This window comes from Aotus nancymaae, unplaced genomic scaffold (genome assembly GCF_030222135.1).
Source record: "Aotus nancymaae isolate 86718 unplaced genomic scaffold, 86718_ANA_hifiasm-v0.15.2.pri h1tg000059l, whole genome shotgun sequence".
NCBI classification, from domain to species: domain Eukaryota; kingdom Metazoa; phylum Chordata; class Mammalia; order Primates; family Aotidae; genus Aotus; species Aotus nancymaae.
Genome location: NW_026988473.1, coordinates 53832861 through 53854094, shown reverse-complemented (window position 1 = coordinate 53854094; position 21234 = coordinate 53832861). Strand labels below are relative to the sequence as shown.

The following is a 21234-nucleotide window of genomic DNA, read 5'->3' as shown; positions in this document are numbered from 1 at the left end:
TAAAATGAAGAAACTCAGATTATGCTGATGAGACCTTATATTTTCCACACATTACGTATGAATTTTAGAATTGTGTTTTCTATTTCTGTGAAGATTGTCATTGGTATTTTGAAAGCGATTACATTGAATCTGTACATAACTTTGGGTGGTATGGACATTTTAACACCCATTATATTGTTTGCATATAGGGACAATTTAACTTCTTCCTTTCTAATTTGCATGCCTTTTATTTTTCTCTTGCCTAAGTGTTCATGCTAGGACTTCAGTATTAGTAAAGAGAAGGGGTGAAAGTGGGCATCCTGGTCTTGTTCCAGATCTCCGAGAAAAAGCTTCTAATTTTCCTTCTTGAATATGTTAGCTGTGAATATAACCTTTATTGTGTTGAGGTAAATCTCTTCTGTACCTAATTTATTAAGTTTTTATCATAAATGGAGATTAAATATTGTCAAATGATTTTTCCACATAGAGAAATGATTTGAAGATTTTTGTTCTTCATTCTGTTAATGGGATATATTACATTTAATTGATTTGCATATGTTGGTTTGCATTTATTCTTGCATCTCTGGATTGAATCTCACTTGATTGTGGTAAATACTCTTTTAATGTATTGTTAAATTCAGTTTGCTAATCTTTTTGAAAATTCCTGCATCCATTTTCATCAGGGATATTGGCCTGTAGTTTTCTTTGTGTGTGTGTGTTCTCATCTGGTGCTGGTATCCTTGTAATGCTGGCCTCTTATGATGAGTTTTGAAGTATTTTCTCCTCTTTAATTTTTTGGAATAATTTGAGAAGAACTGATATTAGTTCTTTTTAAAAAATTTGGGAGAATTCAGCAGTGAAGTCATCAGATTCTGTGTTTTCTTTAGTAGTAGAAATTTCTACTACTACCTTTATCTCATTACTCATTTAGAGTTTCTATTTCTTCATTATTCAATTCTGTAGGTTTTATGTGTCCAAAACTTTATCTGTTTCTTCCAGGTTACCTAATTTGTTGGTGTGTAGTTGATCAGAAAAAAGTTCTCATGATACTTTGTATTTCTGTGGAATCCATTGCAGTGTCCCCTTTTTCGTCTCTTGATATTATTTATTTGAGTATTCTCTCTTTTTTCTTAGTTTTGCTAAAGGTTTGTTGATTTTATCTTTTTTAAAAAACCCTCCATTTTGTTTTATCTTTTATATTATTTTTCTAGCCTACATTTTATTATTTCTGCTATTGTGTTTAAAATTTTTCTTCTTTGTGCTAATATTGGGTTTAGTTTGCTTTTATTTTTCTAGGTCCTTGAGATGTAATATTAGGTTGTTTATTTAGGATACTTTCTCTTTATTTGTGTATGTGTTTATTGCTATAACCTTATCCTTAGAACTGCATTTTCTATATCCTATAGGTCGGTAGTAATGAATTCCCTCCGTGCTTATTTCTCTGGGAGTCTTTATCTCTCCTTCGTTTTCAAAGAAGAGCTTTGCTGGGTATAGTATTCTTGGTCAGCAGTACTTTGGTGATTTTTTTTTAAATGTATTTTTCATTCAGCACTTTGAATATATCATTCTACTTTCTCCTGGCCAGGAATATTTTTGCTGAGAAGTCTGTTCCTAGACATATTGGAACTCTTTTATACATTATTTGCTTATTTTCTCTTGCTGCTTTCAAGATCCCCTTTTTGTCTGAGCTTGGACAGTTTTATTATAATATGTCTTGGAGTAGTCGATTGAATCTCATTGGTAATCTTGATCTTCTCTTACCTGGATATTTATATCTTTCTCTGGGTTTGGAAAGTGTTTTGCTATTATTTCTTTAAATAATATTTCTACCCCCTTATCTTTCTCTACTCACTCTTGAATGCCAATAACTTGTACATTGTACATTTCATCTTTTGATGCTATCCCATAAATCCCTATTAAACTTTCTTTATTATATTTAATCCTTTTTTTCTCCTATCTCTGTATATTTTTAAATAACCTGTCTTTCTGTCTACATATTCTTTCTTCTGCTTCAACAACTCTGCTGTTGATGCTCTATTATATTTTTCATTTTATTCATTGTAATATTCAGCTCAGCATTTTCGTTTGATTTTTGTTATTCTTTCAATTTCTTTGTAATTTTTTTTATTTTGCTTACTCATTATTTTCCTTATTTTCTTGAATTGTTTCTGTGTGTTTTCTGAAAGTTTTTTAAGCTTCCTTAAAACACTGTTCTGTATTTTTTGTCACACAGTATATACATCTCCATCTCTTTAAGCCCAATTACTGGCACCTTACTTTGTCCATTTGGTGATGTCATGCTTCCCTGATTGCTCTTGATCCTTGTGGTCATAAGCTGATGCCTGTCCATTGAAAAGGTAGGTACTTATATCAGTCATCACAGTATGTCTTTCTCTGGGAATAATCTTCAACAATAAGCCTATTCAAAGATTTTGAAACAGTCATCTGGTGTGGTCCCTAAGCCAGTAGTCACCACAGTCATTGAAGACCTGGGGGTACTGTAAGCCTATGACTTCTGTGGGTAGTGCAGCAGTGGGCTGGAATTCCATGGCTTCTGAGGCTGTTACAGTGCCAGGCTAGAATTCAGTGGTCCCTGAGGCTGGCACAGCATTGGGGTGCACCAAAAGTGCATGGCCATTGAGATCTGCATGTAGTTATGGGTTATTTGGAGTCCAAAGCTGCTATAGTCAGCCAGTGGTGATACAGGCCAGAATTCAAGTCCATCTCACACATAGATAGCTACAGGTTCCCATCTGGCACTGAGGCAGATCTAGAGGCTCAGTTTACAGATATTGGCATGTAGGTCTGTCTGGTGCTGGGCTTTACTGTGGCATGGCTCAGGAATGAGGTCCAAGCAAAGTCCAATGCTTACTTCTCTGTCTTTCTACTAAGATAGTATTGCTCTCTTCGTTCTGTTTCCTGATGTTGGGGGAGGGGTAACATGAGTAAGGCGAAATTGTCCTTCCTACCCTCTTCAATGCATCTTTTCTTATTATTATGCTATAACCAGGTACTGTGATCTCTCACATGGTTTTCTTAGCTCTTGTAAAAGCATTTTAATGCATGAACAATTGTTCAAATTGATATTCCTATGGGAGAATGGTCACTGGAGAATCCTATTCCAATATTTTGTTCCACTTTCCTCCCAAATGAAAAGAAGACATTTGAGAAATCAATGTACATAAGAAAATAATAAAATTAGTTTCCACTTGTAAGTTAGTAACATGTTTTAGGATCTGGTTAAAAACATTTTATAAATTAGGTCATCCAATTTATCCAGCAAACAGAAAAGTCAAAAAGTAAGAGGGTAACTAACTATTACTCTTCTTGAATGAGTAAATTATAACTCATACTGAGATTGGTGAGTCAAAAGTCAACGTCTTATCAGTGGCTGAATCAGTGTTCCTGGAATATAAATGAAAGTCAGCCTCATTCCAATAAGCAGGATTCGGTTCTATGGTAGATAAGATTGCATTGAACTGTGAGCTATATAAGGCTTTATGTAAGAATATTTGGAGCATACATTGTGTCAATAATTTGATTCTTTCTCTAAGAAGTTGTTAAAGAAAATAAGAAACAAGATGTGCACATAATATACACTTTTATTCATCAAAATAACTAAATATATAAAGCATCATATTAAAGCTCTAAAATATAGAAAGTTGAAAAAAATGAATAAAACTCTTCACCAGACTCAGAGGAGTTTATAATCTACTACCAAAGGGAGATATACACATGACTCAAGAAGGTCAGATTAATTCCATGGAGGTAAATAAAGGAAGGGTTTGTAGAGTATGTACAGTTTAAACTGAGACTTGTAAGATAGGCATAGCTTTTCAAATGACGAGAGTAGTGTTGTTTTTTATGTGGAAGAGGTTACTGGAACATAGACTTTAAAAAAAAATTAGGAGGAGCATAATGTGAAAAAAATGAGCTACAAGCTAATTTGCATGATAGGTAAATGGAAGAGTGAAAAATTTTGTATTTTAATTAGGATCAGTCTTTGAAGTTGAGAAGGAGGGAAGATAGAAATAGGGAAATCAAAGCTATTGTTTCCGTGAAAGACAATACTGTAGAAATAATAAATTGGGCCGGGCGTAGTGACTCATACCTGTAATCACAGCACTTTAGGGGGCTGAGGCAGGTGGATTGCTTGAGCCCAGGAGTTCAGGACCAGCCTCAGCAAAATAGTAAAACCCCGTCTCTACAAAAAAAAAAAAAAAAAAAAAATTAACCAGGCATGGTGGTGCACACCTGTAGTCCTAGCTACTTGAGAGGCTGAGGGCTAAGGTGAAAGAATCACCTAAGCCCAGGAGGTGGAGGTTGCAGTGAGCCAAGATTGTGGCACTGCACTCTAGCCTGGGGGATAGAGTAAGACCCTGTCTCTCTGTCTCAAAAAAAGAAAAGAAATAATATAAGGACACATGCACACGAATGTTCATTGCAGCACAGTTTACAATAGCAAAGACCTGGAACCAACCCAAATGCCCATCGATGATAGACTGGACAGGAAAAATGTGGCACATATACACCATGGAATATTATGCAGCCATTAAAAATGAGGAGTTCACGTCCTTTGTAGGGACATGGATGAACCTGGAAACCATCATTCTCAGCAAACTGACACAAGAACACAAAACCAAACACCACATGTTCTCACTCATAGGAGGGTGTTGAACAAGGAGAACACATGGACACAGGGAAGGGAGCACTATACACGGGGGTCTGTTGCGGGGGAGTTGGGGGACAGCGGGGGGGGAGTTGGGGAGGGATAGCATGGGGAGAAATGACAGATATGGGTGAGGGGGAGGGAGGCAGCAAATCACACTGCCATGAACGCACCTATGCAACAACTTTGCATGTTTTTCACATGTACCCCAAAACCTAAAATGCAATAAAAAAATAAATAAATAAATAAATAAATAAAAGAAATAATAAATTGGCTTATAAGCCTTCCAAAAATAATTTGATTATTATAGATTAGGAGACATTCTGAAATGACTTATAAAATAATATCTATGAGGTGCTCAATTACTAACAAAAAAGGGACCTGGCTACTAAATGTTAATTAATCCCAGGAAATATTGGTCAGTATCTAGGTCTCACCATTTTTAGAGCATGATCAGGATAAAAATTGCAAAGTGTTAAACATATTTATCCTTATTCTAAAAAGTCACTAATTCAGATGTCTGGATACTATGGGAAGCTATGCTGGCCCAGGGACAGGATATAAAGATTGAGACAAGAGAGCTAAAAGTAGGATGAAAAAGCCAGTTTAACTGTATATCTAAGACATGCAGGAAAGAGTAGGAATACAGATGGTGCCAGAAATCTGATGGAAAAATCAGGTAGGGTAGTATGAAGTCAGAAGTTGGCAAATATAACTTCAAAAAAGGACACACAAATTCACTTAAAACAAAACACACACACATACACATAAATATGAGTCATCTTAAGATGTAAAAAATCACTAGAAAAAAAAACTATAAGAAATTCACACTCCATATAAGTAGCATTAGATGAAAATATTAACAAGATCTGTCAAGGAGAGAGGAGGCAGTAGATGTCACATGTTATTCACTCTACATAAAATCAAAGTTCTTGAGTCAACATCTATATCTCCATGAGAGATCCATTCATGGCAAAAATTTAAAAAAATCACACTGAGCTACATCAGAGAGAACCAAGACGTCTAACAAATATATATGTATTAAACAACAGAGGAATTTAAACACATTTAAAATAATTGGAGTTATATTTATCCTATATTTGAAAAACCATTCTAACCTACTGTGATTATGGCTTGTCAATTCATACTCACATAGATGAAGTCAGGAAAAGCTTCCAAATAATTCTAGAATGTCAAAACACTAAGATTCCAGTCAGTGCAACAAGAAGCTGGAGCCAAGAAGTGGATATCCGTATAATCAATTGAAACACTGAGGAAAGCCAAATCTAAACTTATTCTTACAGTAACAGTTTTCATTTTCTATGCATCCTAACAATTATTTCCCATTATCAATTTCTGTTTTGAAGATCAGGTCTCATTCATTTTATTTCTTACAACCTCCTCAGCAGGTTCTGGATTCCCTGCTTGATCTCCTTGGTTCTCACACCATAAACAATGGGGTTCAGAGCTGGGGGAATGAGGTGGTGCAGGATGTTGAGCAGGATGGGGACGTCAGGAGGAATTCTCTTCCTGGCCAGGTTAGTGATGACCAGAACCAGCAGGACTGTGGTGAAGAAAAGGATAAGAATGAAGTGGGAACCACAAGTACCTAGAGCTTTGGCCATAGCTCCCTCAGCCTTAATCCTTAGCACAGTTTTCAAGATAAAAAAATAAGAGAGAACAATGAAGATGAGGTCAGAGCCCAGAAGAGTCCAACCTATAACAAACTGGTAGTGCTGATTCAAGGTGGTGTCATCACAAGAGAGTTTGGAAACAGACACATTAGTACAGATGCAGTTCTTGATAATGTGTCCTGCACAGTATCGGAGTTGAGAAGAAAGTATGGGGATAGGCATAGTAAGAAGGCCATTCCTGGCCACAACAAAGATGGCAGCCCTAGCCACAAATTGATCAGTGATGATAGATGAGTACCGTAGGGGCTTACAGATGGCCACATAGCGGTCATAGGCCATGATCGTGAATGTACAGGACTCCATAGTCAGAAAACTGTTCATGATGAACATCTGGAGGAAGCATGCAGGGAAGCTGATCGACCTGAAGTCAAACCAGAAGATGGCCAGGACCTTGGGGATAACAGTGAGGCAGAGCACGATGTCCAGCAGAGAGAGGAGGCTGAGCAGGTAGTACAGGGGCTGGTGCAGAGAGGCCTCCAGCTGGATGGTGATCAGGAGGGTGGCGTTGGCCCCCATGGCCAGGAGGAAGAGGAGGCTGAGGGGCAGGGACAGCCAGTGCTGCCAATTCTGGAAGTTGGGGAAACAAATGAGGAAGAATTCAGAGACTGGGGAAGTGGAGTGGTTGCTGGGTAAAGTCATGAAATAAATCCTCAGCTGAGAAAATTTCACCTGAAATTGTGTTTGATAAGACATAGGAATTAGAAATAGAAAAAACAAAGCTATTAAAACATTTGCTAACACTTTGTAATTTATAAGATGTATGAGATACAGATGACCAATCCCAAATGAAGGCAATGTTTAGTAAATATTAACATAAATAGTGGAATGCTTAGTAAATTATTTCTGAAGTTAATTTAGAAAAGCAAATAAAACAGACTAAAGGTTTCGAAGAGAAATGATAGAAATTACCTCATTAAAACAAACTGTAAACTACAAAAAAATTCCAAGTGATATTGACAAAACAAATTGAATAATTATAGATCCCACAGGCTAGAAATACCCAAGTTTATAATCTAGAATTAATAAATATGTCATAAAATAATTTATTATGGGATCCTTTTAGTAAGTAATGCATAATTTGTTAGATGGGGGAAATTAGTATTTCTCTCTTTTTATTATACACCAAAGGACATTTCAGATGGAAAAAATGTATGATATATTCCCAATTCTATTATAAACTAGAAGAAAATAAAAGTAAATATTGATTAAATGTATAGAGGAACTCCCAATCTCCCTATCACTCTGACATATTGTCCTGTGGCACAACCCATCCTGGACATACTTAATCCAAGCCTGCACAAGTGCAACTCAATGTTCCTATAGAAAGTTGTGCTCAAAGGTTATGCTGTTTTTATTAAAATTCATAACCACTCATCTCAAATGAGAATTTAGTACACATATTCATGACAATAACCTTCTCTGGTTAATTCATTCCTTTATCCACTTCAAGCAATTTTTCATATTTTCTATTCTTTTCAAATACTAAATCTCCTTTTCTCTCAGATAACTTCTCTAACTGCTTCATAAAGACAGCAGAAACATCAGATACAAGTCCTCTACTTCCCATGATAGACTCATAAACTCATCAACATCTACATCCTTGCTTTCCTCGTTGCACCAGCAGAATCGAGGATCTATCCTTCCTCTGAATGGCAATCCTTGACCTCACATTTTGATTCTGTTCACCTTAGGAACCCTGGCTCACGAATTATCCAGCCCATTTCCTATGCATTCAACCTCTTCTAAATCCTTCCCATAGGTATTCAAACTGTTCAAATCTCTCATATCTTAATTACTTTCTTTATCTATCCCACATCCTCATTTGGATAAAGATCATGATTTCATTTTTTGGAGAAATATACTAATCTCTTTCTTCTTCCTATTTCACACCCAAACTTTTAAAGGCTCAAAGAAGGTAACAGACATCTAAAAAGGGACAAATGACTGTTGATTCAGTAGTCCAATTGAGAAGTGATCAGTGTATGAACAAATAGCTCTGGGATGCTGTGAGGATGAAGAAAAGGGGTATATTTGAGAGGTATAAATATAATGATAGAGACATAAAGACAGTGATTACACTAGTTGCATAGAAGAAGAGAAGGTAGAATTCTAAGACTGCCCTGTCTGCTCTGTCTCAAATTACTAAGTAAGTTTCACAAAACAAAAAATGGGCTTTGAAAAGATTTGATACATGTTGTGGAGGCAGAGATTATGGATCCAGTTTTGACGTGTTGAGTTTATTGGCTCTGTAAGTGATCAAAATATATACGAAATGAAATGTTAGAGAAAGTAGTTTAAATTCATTTGAAAGTTAAAGAACTGGAAATCATCAACACACAACATATAGTTCAAACCACAGGACTTTAAATAGATATAATTATGGAGAATTAAAGACAAAAAAGACCATAAAATAGAACCCTAAGAAATGCCTACCCTTAATCTTAGGACCAGAAGAGGTAAAGATATTGCAAGAAGACCAAAAAGGAATGAACAGAGACATAATTGAAAATGAAATGGAGTGGACAGGTATGCTCACATGAAGAATTTCAGCTATGTGAGAAACAGATTATCCATTGCATTAGGCAATGAGGTAATCATTGGCGATCCTAGGAAACAGTTTCATGTGAAGAGAGAAATAGAATGGGGGAGGACAGGGAGCCAGCAGGACTGGAGTGAATGGACACAGGGAGACTAATCACCTCATCAGAGATCTTCAACAAACAGTTTCACATGGAGGGAAAACTAAATGCACAGGTAGAACAGCATGTATCAATGCATAGATTTTTTTTTTTTTTTCACAGAAAGCAATGTGAATACATTTAAACTGAGGGGCAAAAGTCTAGGAAGAAAAATATGGATGATTAAAAAGAGGAAAAAAAGATAAAGCAACAGCCCTGGAGAGACAACTACTATTTCCATTTAAATATTGTACAAAACACACCACTGCCTAACTTTCTCTCCTCTCCTTCCCCAATCCACTGTAAAATCTCTAAAGTACATAGGACACATTTTTATCTTTTATCTGATACTGTTTTTACAATATGCAAAACTTTAAAAATTCTTAATAAATGCTTGTGGGATAAATGTTTGATTTTTATTTTAAAGACTAAAATAAGAAAAAATAAAAAGGAAAATATTAACCAAAGAAACCAAGGGAACTGATGTGGAAATCTAGGTAAGCCACAGGAAAAAGCTCAAGATAATAGGAGCTGAGTGAGCTGTGGGCCAGAGGTAGGGACAGTGACAACACTAAGCTCATGTGAAAGCTTGGGTAATCTTAAACAAGGCATTCAACGTTAGTGCTCTCTGGCCCCAAAAGCCTGGCACTCGATGGGAGGGATACCCCTGTTTCACCGCACTGACCTACTAGGTCATTTGCCTTCATACATACAGCACCACCAAACTACCTGGTAGTTCCTTCAAACGGAAAAGAATGCCTTAGAGATCTTGCAGTCCACCACGGCAGAATATATCCCGTCACCCTAATATATTCTTATTTCTCACCCTCTGCTTATTCTCTTTTCTGTAGTTCACTATCTCCGAGAGATCACTTCCTTAACTTGTGCTTCTTCTCACCTCTTATGTGTAGTCCCTATCTAAGATCATGCTTCACAATTCCCAGATTCCAATCCATCCTCTTCAAGTCCTCACATTGCAGATGATTATTCTGATCAAATTCATCTTCTGCTACCTGGCTTTTACTAAGAAGACTGTACTTAGTAAAAAGAATACGAGAGGAGGGATGAAAAGGAATAGGAGTAGCAAAAAAGTGGTTAGATACCTAAACATACTGTCAGGTGGAGTTACAGACATAAATATGAGTCAAACTTTTGATATATTCTGTTAATAACTATTATAAAGGAACACTGCACTAGCAGAAGTAACAGCGATCAGAAAGAGATGGATAACTTTTATTCTGCTTTGCTTTTGTTCAAATACGCTTTGAATATTGTGTCCAATTTAATGCATCTTGATTTAGGGACTGCTTCTGAAACTGTACCACACAGAAAAAAGTACCCAGGATAAAGAAGACACTAAAAACTCATTATAAGAAGCATTTAGGAAAGTGTAGATATTTTAACTAAGTGAAGCCTTACAAAATAGATGACTGACCTTCAAGCGGAAGAAGAAAAAACTAGGGCTATTAGGAAAAAATCACAGGGAAGTCTGTTTCTGCTGCTATAAATCATGTCTAACAATCAGAGGAGGCTTTCTCTCCCATTAACACTGGCACATGTTGGGAGAAGGCAGTGAGCACATTTCCTCACCAGCTCTTGCCTTGAGCCTCAAGGACCTGGGTGCCCTGTGTCATCTTAGACTCAAAATGCTGTCCCAGAACTCTTCTTTTTCTCTTTTAAATCCCTAGATTGCTATTTCTGTGCATACATGCATGAAGTTCTCAGCCACAGAACACATAGGATCCCTTGTTGCAATAATATGAGATCGCTGAGACTATAGAAGAGCCTTCCAGCAGGAAACTAGGATTCCTAAATCCTCATGCATGCAGTATTAGAACTCATGGACTTTTCCTTCTTTTTTCATGGGGCCCAATAAAAGCATGAGGAGAAAGTCTCCTGTTGAGTCCTCTGGTGACCCAGGGTCTCCTGGCCCAACACAGCATTGTTCCCTTCCCTTATTCATGAAACTCACAGAGGATACAACAGATTAAGTCCTGCTTGAGGAATCAGCTGCCTGCATCCCGTTACCAGAGCTGAGACTGCTTCTGAATCTAGCAGGTTTTATGATCTACTGTCAGTTCCTCACACTGTCCCATCCCCTTCTCCAAGCCAGCTGGGAGCGGTAGTTTGGGATACTGGGACACGGCAGCTAAGTTAAAATTTCCCATGAGAGCTAGGCTGGAGTGCAGTGACACAATCTTGGCTCTCTGCAACCTCTGCCTCCCAGGTTCAAGCAATTCTCCTGCCTCAACCTCCCGAGTAGCTGGGATTACAGGCGCCTGCCACCACCCCCAGCTAATTTTGGTATTTTAAGTAGAGACGGGGTTTTATGGTGTTGACCTGGCTGGTCTCAAACTCTTGACCTCAAATGACCCGCCTGCCTCAGCCTCCAAAAGTGCTGGGATTACAGGCATGAGCCACCGCACCTAGCAGAGAACAGGATTTAAATATGGGAGAGAATTCAATTCTATGTCTATCTGCTTGACCACACAGACCATCCTCTTAAACATTCACTTATTCTACATTCAACACTGTCATTGCACAGTCACTGCCACCATACCACCACTCTGCCACTGCCAGCACATGTGCTGCCCTGACACTGCCTGAACACACATCCAAGTGAGCACTTTCCTGCCACTTCCATGATGAAGCACTTTTGCACCCTCCATTGGACTGTTGTTGCCAGGGGTCTGAGAACACCTTGACTCCTCCAGTGCAGTAGATGCTTAACTTAGAGAGGCAAGAGAACAAAGTCATGGGCCTGGTCCCAGCCCCTCAGGGTTAGAGCACATAACCCAGGAGTGCTGAGCTGAGTCTTGGCACCCTGAAAATATCCAGAAATGAAGCCAGTTGACTGAATCCAAATTATATCATAGTGAAACCCTCAGGGACACCAAAGAATAAAACAGCAAAAAGCCTCATCCTAAGGAGAAATTCAAAGATTCAAGGAACATCAGCCAACACAGATGAGAAAAAAACAGCATAAGAACTTACGGTGGCAGCGGCAGTGCACTGAGAGTGGTAGTGTAACAGCATGGTGGGGTCCATGCATACATGTGCGTTGGCAGCGGCAGGGTGGTGACACTGAGGTTTGTGTACATGTGTGTACATCGGTGATGGTGGGGTGTCGATGTCTACATGACTCTAGCAAAGCAGTGGGGGCAGGCTGCAGGTGGGTGCATGCCAGTTGTGGGGGGGGGGCTTCTGCCAAAGCTGATAATTAGGTGGAGTCTGTTGGTGAAGGAGCTATGGCAGTTGTCACTGGGAAGCTCCCTGATTTGGCAACTGAGGCTGTGACACAAGCATGTGCAGCCATGCTGGGACCCTGAGAGAGACTGGCAGACACGGTAGCACTCAGGTCAGACTTGCCTGGTCCTATAGTAAGATATCCCTGTTCCCCACTAGTTCAACAGCGAACAAGGTCAAAGACACCTAAGGAGCATGGCAAGCCTTGGGGGATGGGTGTGTCTGACTGTGCTCCACTGCAGCCAGTCCAATGCCAAACCTTCTGGGCTCCAAATGGGTTGGAGTCCTGTTCCTTCCACATATCCAAACAGTTGTCCCCGATAGCTCAAATGTTCATGGAGGTTGTGGGGTTCCCTGCAGCTAGGGAGAGTGGGTCACATCATGCCTATATAACTCATCCCTTCCCCAGGAGCCACTCAAGGCTAGAAATGAGTCCTGGTGCTCAGAAACCTCATGCAAGGTTTTCAGCTTCCTCCTCCTTCGGCCCAGAGTCTGTGTCCTCCCTCAGTCTGCTCTCAATTCTTTCCTTCCAAAGATCTGCCCAGAGTGTGTCAGTCTTCTTGATGGTTTTGTCTCTTGGTGGGAGAAACTCTTCATGGCTGTGTCTAGTCAGCCATATTGGCTCTTCTCCATTCTGCTCTCGTCCTTATGAATACCTTACTCTTGTTTATCTCTGACTTAATTTATTGTTCCTTTTCTAAATTATTAAGTTGTCAACTTAGACCATTGATTTTACATCTTTTCTCTTTTCTAATATAGGCATTTAAGGTATAAATTTTCCTCTGTTTTTTCTTTGGCTGCATCTCACAACTTTTGGCATATATACTTTTCAATCAGTTTGAGATATTTTCTAACTTCCTCTGTGATTTCTTAATTGCTCCATGGGTTATTTATATGTATTTAGTCTAGTTTCCAATTACTTTGCTCTTTCCATGCTATCTTATTTTCCAATTTAATTCTGTATTGGTAAGAGAATATGACCCTGCACACACACCAAAAAAAAAAAAAAAAAATCCCTGGCCCCTGCTCCCCATGGCTTTCCAATCCCCCATGTGACATTATCAATAAGCCCTAAGTTCCCTCACCCAAAGGATGAGAAGGCTCCCTCCTACCGCCTATTAGAAAAGAACTTCATTTCCACACTTTATACTTCCACAGAGGAAGGCTATTCTTCCTCTCACCACAAGGGGGACACATGGGAGTGAATACTTCTCTCTTCTCTCCGGTTTCTTCTCTCCTTTGCTTGCTTTTCCATATGGGAAGAAGGGTCACTAATACAATTAGGTAGAGACTGATGGGAGCAATGAATGCAATGGATGGGGTTAGTGTGTTTCAAAAGCACAAAACATGTTCTGATCTGTTTCACTACCTGCCTCATGGGTATGTAAGGATGGTAGTAAACTCTCTTTTTTGTATTAAATACCATAGCCTAACCTGCATAAGAGCTTGTGACCTGGTTTTAGAGAGAAACATGGAAAGCAACCGTTCACTGTTTTGCATTTTATATTCCACTAAGGTTTCATTTATGAGATTTTGCAGTGGCCATCAGACAGCTGGATAATTCTGCTTGGAGTCTACTTTTCAAATCAAATTGCCTCATATGGTTACTTTTGTTTTTTTAATGAATATTTATAAAACAAACATATACGCAGTACTTGGTCTTACTCCTTCTTTATCCTAAGCACAAATGTAAACAAGTTAAAAACACAAAGAGATATCTCTTACAATAAATTTACTAGACACATATATATATTTCTTCCTTGAAAATAGAAATTACATTTCATTATTACTAGAAACTATTACAGTCACTTCTCCACTTATATTTGTTTTAAATAAGTAATACCCATATTGCAATAAATGATGTTTTCTTACACTGGCCTTCTCAGCTGCTTTGAAGAGACCCTATTGGTACACAGAAGCCAATGATCTGGGGCTCCCAGCACTAACTTAGAGGTTTTGAAGACACTCTAAACCTAAAACCAACCAAAGAGTGGGACTTTACAGTTACAGACAATGTTGCACGGCCTATCAATGGACAAAGGCAAGAAAGATGACACATCCAGAACTATCATCTATTTCTCCTATCCCCAAGTCCTACTGACACAGGGAGTAGAGAAATGTTGAAATCAAGAGCAAAAGAAAAAATGGCAAAAATCGTCACAAATCCAGGTATCCAGGCACATCCCAATAAGCCAAGTATCTGTGGGTGTTCTTTGGTATGGCACTAGTAAGACTAGAAGGACTACTCACTCAAAATGGTCTATATTCATGTATCTACACCAGTCATGGGCTCCTGGACGTGTGTCCCTAGAAGGCGCCTCTGAAGAAAACAATGAGAATATGTTCAGATCAATTTTTTTGTGTAAATACCCTGAGCACTCACTGGCGGATCTGCTGAGTCTTCACCCCATAGACAAGAGGATTGAGTGCAGGTGGCACGAGGAGATACAGTGTGGCCAGAAGAACATGAACATGAGGGGGTACACGGTGGCCAAAGCGATGAGTGAGGAAGGAGAAAATTCCAGGGACATAGAAGACCAGGATGACACAAACATGAGATCCACATGTGCCAAAGGCCTTAAGTCGGGCCTCACTCCCTGGTACCTTCAGCACTGCCTGGAGGATGTGGGCATAGGAAACACCAATGGACAGGACATCCAGCCCAATCACAAGCAAGGCCACAGTCAGCCCATAAGCTCGGTTCACTGTGGTTTCTGAGCAGGCAAGTTTCACAACAGCCATATGTTCACAATAGGCATGGCCTATGACGGTGGCCTGGCAGAAGATAAGTTTTCGCAACAGAATGGGGAAGGGGATGAGGAGTAGTAATCCCCGCACCAGCACCGCCATTCCAATGCGTCCTATGATCCCTGGATGCAGGATCGCGGAATGGTGCAAGGGGTGACAAATGGCTACATAGCGATCCAGAGCCATGGCCACAAGTACCCCTGACTCCATGGAGGAGAATGCATGGATGAAGAACATCTGGATCAGGCAGACAGTGTACCCAATCTCATGGGCATGAACCAGGAGCACTGCAAGGGCTTTGGGTGCAGTGGAGGAGGCCAGAACCAGGTCGATGGCAGCTAGCATGGACAGGAAGAGGTACATAGGTTGATGCAAGGATGGGTCCGTCCAGATGATGAAAAGAATGGTAACATTGCCCACTAGAGCAAGGAGGTAAAGGATGCCCATGGGCAGTGCGATCCAGTGCTGGCTTTCCTCTAAACCTGGAATCCCTACCAGGAAAAAAGAAGGCTGGGGTAGCCTCCAGCTGGAATTGCTAAGGGCCATTATCAATGTCTTGGAGAGGAAAGAGGGAAAAGAAACCAAAGTCATGATTTCTGCATTCCTGGTATGTTATTACATTTCCCAAATGTGGCAACCATCTTCATGAGAAGAATAAAGTGACTTCAACTGCAACCAAAGGGAATAAAGTTAGATGCAGGGAAGAAAATCTCCTTTGCTGGAGATAGTTATTTTACAGGTGAGGCAGACACACGTCTGAATTAATACAGGCTCAGTTTTGTTTAGAGATAAGAGTAAACATAAGCTACTTTTGGAGAGATGCTTAAACTCTACTATTCAGTTGTTTATATTTTGGAACTGTCTTTTTCAAAGAGTAATTTTTATCACCCTCTTGGCATTACTGAGCACTGCAAATCAATCTATTGCTTTGAAATTAGTCTTTCTCAGTTTCCATGACATGTAATTCCAGAGCTATTCCTCCTGTTGCCTCAGTCCCACCATTTTCTCTATCTCATTGTGTCATTGATTCCAGGGATCCATCCTCTCCTTTCATCCCTCTCTGTACATTATCTCTGAATTGATTTCATCTATTCCCATGATTTTAACTGTTTATATATTTTTATTTCTTCCAAATGTATGTTTCCTTACTCAAATATCTTTCTGAAATATAAATTAATTTTTCCATTTGCTTTGTGAATATCTGTCCCACATCCTCAACATATTCAACACTGGATTAATTCACCTATTTTTTCCAAATTTTGTCTACTTACTTTTTGGCATTAATTTTGAATCACATCCCTATCTACCTACGTAACCCAATCTAAAAACTTGGAAGCTATCTTTATTCATAATCTCTCATTCCTTTTATCCCTTCGCCAATTTGTGTTGACTTTATTTTTAACCCCGCTTTATATCCACTTCTGCTTCTCAACTCCCAATGTCACTGCCTTAGTTCATACCCAACTTCGCTCACCTGGACTATTTCATAGCATCTCTCTGCTTTTGCCACTGTTTATTTGCCTTCCAATTCACTCTCAACCCTGAAGTCACACGGTTTCTCTAAATTGCAGATGTATATATATGACTCCTAAGGTTAAAGTTCTTCAGTGAATTTATGGCATGGAATAAAATCATACTTTGAGCCTGGCATAAAAAGTTATCAAAAGTTATCTTTTGTGTATTACTTTTGTCTTACAGTTAATATATTTCTACAGATATGTTTTACTAACCATCCCAGCATTCTTGAAGTTATGCGTATACACCAAGCTTACCTATGACTTTTGTGTAGTCTGTCTTCAACTTTCTTTATCTGAATTGGTTCTTCAAAATTCAGTCCACTGTCGCCACTCGAAAGGATTCATTACCTGTGTTAGATGAATACTGATTATGTTCAGAGCACTTTACAATCTTCCTTTGTTCACCCATAAATTTCTGACTTATCTCTAGAAATTCTATCAGTGTCTTAATGGTTTGTTTTATTTAAAAAACATATCTTATTATACTTTATAAAAGATAGCATGGTCAACATCTCACAATGTACTGGGATAAATACAAGCACTAGAGGAAGACAAACTTGGTTTAAATTTTGTCCATTTCATATTCTAGGAATAAAGCCTTGGCAGGATACTAAAACTCTCTGTCTTGATTTTCTGATTTTATAAATGACGTCAATCTTACAGGTTTATTGTAAATATTAATTAAGTAATATACATAAAGTCATGATATATAGATTAGTCTACAAATTATAGTCATAATTATTTTAATATTACAAATAGAAGAGGACTGAGTATTAGATCACAGGCTTCTTTCTTTTCTTCTTTGTCTCCATAACTCTGCTTCTCTGTTTCAAACTTTTGATATGTTTACCTCTCATCGTGATGTTATAACAATTCAGTGTCTTTGACATCCACGTTAACATCAAGTATCAAAATGCTGCGTTTAACCTTATCCATGGGATGCACCCTTGAAATACTGAAGCAAAAAAAAACTTGAAACTGGATATGCATATGTCTTTATGTTTGTCTTAAAGGATGGGTGTAGTCTGAAATAACTGTATTTTTCTCTGTTGGGGTGGTGGTGCACATGTACACGTAAGGATTAAAAAGTCAAGAATGACTTAGTTCTTGTGGGCAATGCATCTATAGATTACTCAGAGTGCTTTTTGTACAAATTAATAATGACTATTATATTGACCCAAAACTCTGAATATGATAGCTATAAAATCTGAAATGCCATGTGGGGATATATTTCCTAGGCTTCTTTGTTTTTGTCTTCCAGAATTGACTTGAAATAACAATGACATTTTTATTGAGAGCTCCAGAGGAATCTCATAATCTTACAAAAATTCACCCTCAACATATGAAAAAATGCTCATCATCACTGGTCATTAGAGAAATGCAAATCAAAACTACATTGAGATACCATCTCACGCCAGTTAGAATGGCGATCATTAAAAAATCTGGAGACAACAGATGCTGGAGAGGATGTGGAGAAATAGGAACACTTTTACACTGTTGGTGGGAGTGTAAATTAGTTCAACCACTGTGGAAAACAGTGTGGCGATTCCTCAAGGACCTAGAAATAGAAATTCCATTTGACCCAGCAATCCCATTACTGGGCATATATCCAAAGGATTATAAATCGTTCTACTATAAGGACACATGCACACGAATGTTCATTGCAGCACAGTTTACAATAGCAAAGACCTGGAACCAGCCCAAATGCCCATCGATGATAGACTGGACAGGAAAAATGTGGCACATATACACCATGGAATATTATGCAGCCATTAAAAAGGAGGAGTTCACATCCTTCGTAGGGACATGGATGAACCTGGAAACCATCATTCTCAGCAAACTGACACAAGAACACAAAATCAAACACCACATGTTCTCACTCATAGGCGGGTGTTGAACAAGGAGAACACATGGACACAGGGAGGGGAGCACTATACACGGGGGTCTGTTGGGGGGAGGGGGGATAGTGGGGGGGCGGGGAGTTGGGGAGGGATAGCATGGGGAGAAATGACAGATATAGGTGAAGGGGAGGGAGGCAGCAAATCATACTGCCAGGTGCGCACCTGTGCAACAACCTTGCATGTTCTTCACATGTACCCCAAAACCTAAAATGCAATAAAAAAAAAAAATTCACCCTCAGTGCTTAACATTCCACACAGAGAGAAAGTCCATTCTCTTTTTTTAACCTACCCCCTTCTGTTTGCAAGCTTCAGCCCATTTCTCATTTTTTAGCTAAGAAGTCAGAGAACAGCTGTGCATTTGTGGAAGGTACTCAAGACTTGAATAGAAGCAGTGAGAGAAGAGCAGTGAGATTAAAACAACCAAACTACAGAGGGTGAGGCAGAGAAGCAGAGACACGTGTCCCTGAGTATAACCTGCTTCTACTTTTGTTGGATGTCTCGTAAACCTAGAGTAAAAGTCTACAACTGCTTAGTAAATGGTAATTTTTTTTTACTTATTTTAATTTAATTTTTAACTTGGAGTAGGGGAGGGTGGGAAGTGGATAAGGGATAAAAAATCACCTACTCGAGAGATCCAAGATGGCCGCTTAGGAGGAACTCGGGAATGCAGCTCCGAGAGAAAGCACAGAGGGTGAGTGGACGCCGTATTTCCAGACTGATTTTTACTGCCCACAGACCAGGAGATTCACACGCAGAGAAGCCACACGGGTCGCCAGCGCCGCTGGCGCCGCTGGCTTGAACGGCGCAGCCGCTGGGCCGGCACCCTGAGGCAACGGCTCACTGTATAAAGTGAGAGAGTCTGAGTCCCCTATAAGCCAGCAAGGGGAGCTGAAACGGGGAGCCAGGCCAGCGCCACGAATCTCAGAGCCGCGGCTTTAGCCAACGCAGCGGCTCCGGAGGCAGATCAGATGAGACGGTGTCCCCTCTTACCCAGCAAGAAGACCTGAAACACAACTGAAACCGGGACGGTCCAGCTCTGTGGAGGAGGGGCGTTCTCCATAGGCACCCTGCTGTTCTGTACCAAGGCAATCCGCCACTACAGAGACTCCGTCACTACAGGGGCGGGCCAACATAGCGGAAGCAGTTCTAACTACACCCAGAAGTTCACACGGAAGCTGGGTGGAGCCCACAGCAGCTTAGCGAAGCCTCTGCAACCTGAGTGTGACTAGGCTGCCACCTTGTGGGCAGGGAAAACAGCAACCGCACAGGGGAACATCATAAAACAGTAACTCCCTGGGACAGAACACCTCGGGGGAAGAGCAGGGGGGTTATGAGTTCTGCCACAGCAGACTTAAAATTACCAAAAGCAGAAAGACAACAACTACAAAGTCAGCAGGTGGAAAAATCCACAAAGATGGGAAGAAACCAGCGCAAAAAGGATGAAAACACCCAAAACCAGAACACTTCTCCTCCTACAAGGGATCACAACTCCCCACCAGCAAGGGAACAAGACTGGACGGAGAATGAGTGTGATGAAATGACAGAATCAGCTTTCAGAAAGTGGATAATAAGAAACTTCCGTGAGCTAAAAGAACATGTTCTAACCCAATGCAAAGAAACTAAGAACCTTGAAAAAAGACTTGACGAAATGCTAACAAGAATGGACAACTTAGAGAGGAATATGAGCGAATTGATGGAGCTGAAAAACACAACACGAGAACTTCGTGAAGCATGCACAAGTTTCAACAGCCGAATTGACCAAGCAGAAGAAAGGATATCAGAGGTCGAAGATCAACTCAATGAAATAAAACGAGAAGGCAAGATTAGAGAAAACAGGGTAAAAAGGAATGAACAAAGTCAACAAGAAATATGGGACTATGTGAAAAGACCTAATCTACGTTTGATAGGTGTACCTGAATGTGACGAAGAGAATGCATCCAAGCTGGAAAATACTCTTCAGGATATTATCCAAGAAAACTTCCCCAACCTAACAAGGCAGGCTGAGATTCAAGTCCAGGAAATACAGAGAACACCACAAAGATACTCCTCTAGAAGAGCAACCCCAAGACACATAATCATCAGATTCACCAGGGTTGAAATGAAGGAGAAAATACTAAGGGCAGCCAGAGAGAAAGGTCGGGTTACCCACAAAGGGAAGCCCATCAGACTCACTGCAGATCTCTCAGCAGAAACCCTACAGGCCAGAAGAGAGTGGGGGCCGATATTCAACATCCTTAAGGAAAAGAACTTTCAACCCAGAATTTCGTATCCAGCCAAACTAAGCTTCATAAGTGAAGGAAAAATAAAATCCTTTGTGAACAAGCAAGAACTCAGAGAGTTCATCACCACCAGACCAGCTCTACAAGAGCTCCTGAAGGAGGCACTACACATAGAAAAGAACAACCAGTACCAGCCACTCCAAAAACACACGAAAAGGTAAAGAGCATCAACACAATGAAGAATCTGCATCAACCAAAGGGCAAAACAGCCACCTAGCACCAAAATGACAGGATTGAATTCACACATAACAATATTAACCCTAAATATAAACGGACTAAATGCCCCAATCAAAAGACACAGACTGGCAAATTGGATAAAAAGCCAAAACTCATCAGTGTGCTGTATCCAGGAAACCCATCTCGCATGCAAGGATACACAAAGGCTCAAAATAAAGGGATGGAGGAAGATTTACCAAGCAAATGGAGAGCAAAAAAAAGCAGGAGTTGCAATTCTCATCTCTGATAAAATAGACTTTAAAGCAACAAAGATCAAAAGAGACAAAGAAGGACATTACATAATGGT

The 21234-nt window shown here is 39.7% G+C and overlaps 2 protein-coding genes across 2 annotated transcripts; both read right to left on the bottom strand.

Annotated features, from left to right (window-relative positions):
• Nucleotides 1–6039: 6039 nt before the first annotated feature.
• On the bottom strand, nucleotides 6040–6981 carry LOC105704852 (olfactory receptor 56A5). The gene has a single exon (XM_012434327.2). It carries the CDS (start codon nucleotides 6979–6981, stop codon nucleotides 6040–6042), a length of 942 nt encoding a protein of 313 aa, XP_012289750.2.
• Nucleotides 6982–14645: 7664 nt separating this feature from the next.
• Nucleotides 14646–15605, bottom strand: LOC105720023 (olfactory receptor 52L1). The gene has a single exon (XM_064365562.1). It carries the CDS (start codon nucleotides 15603–15605, stop codon nucleotides 14646–14648), a length of 960 nt encoding a protein of 319 aa, XP_064221632.1.
• Between the last annotated feature and the right edge of the window lie 5629 nt (nucleotides 15606–21234).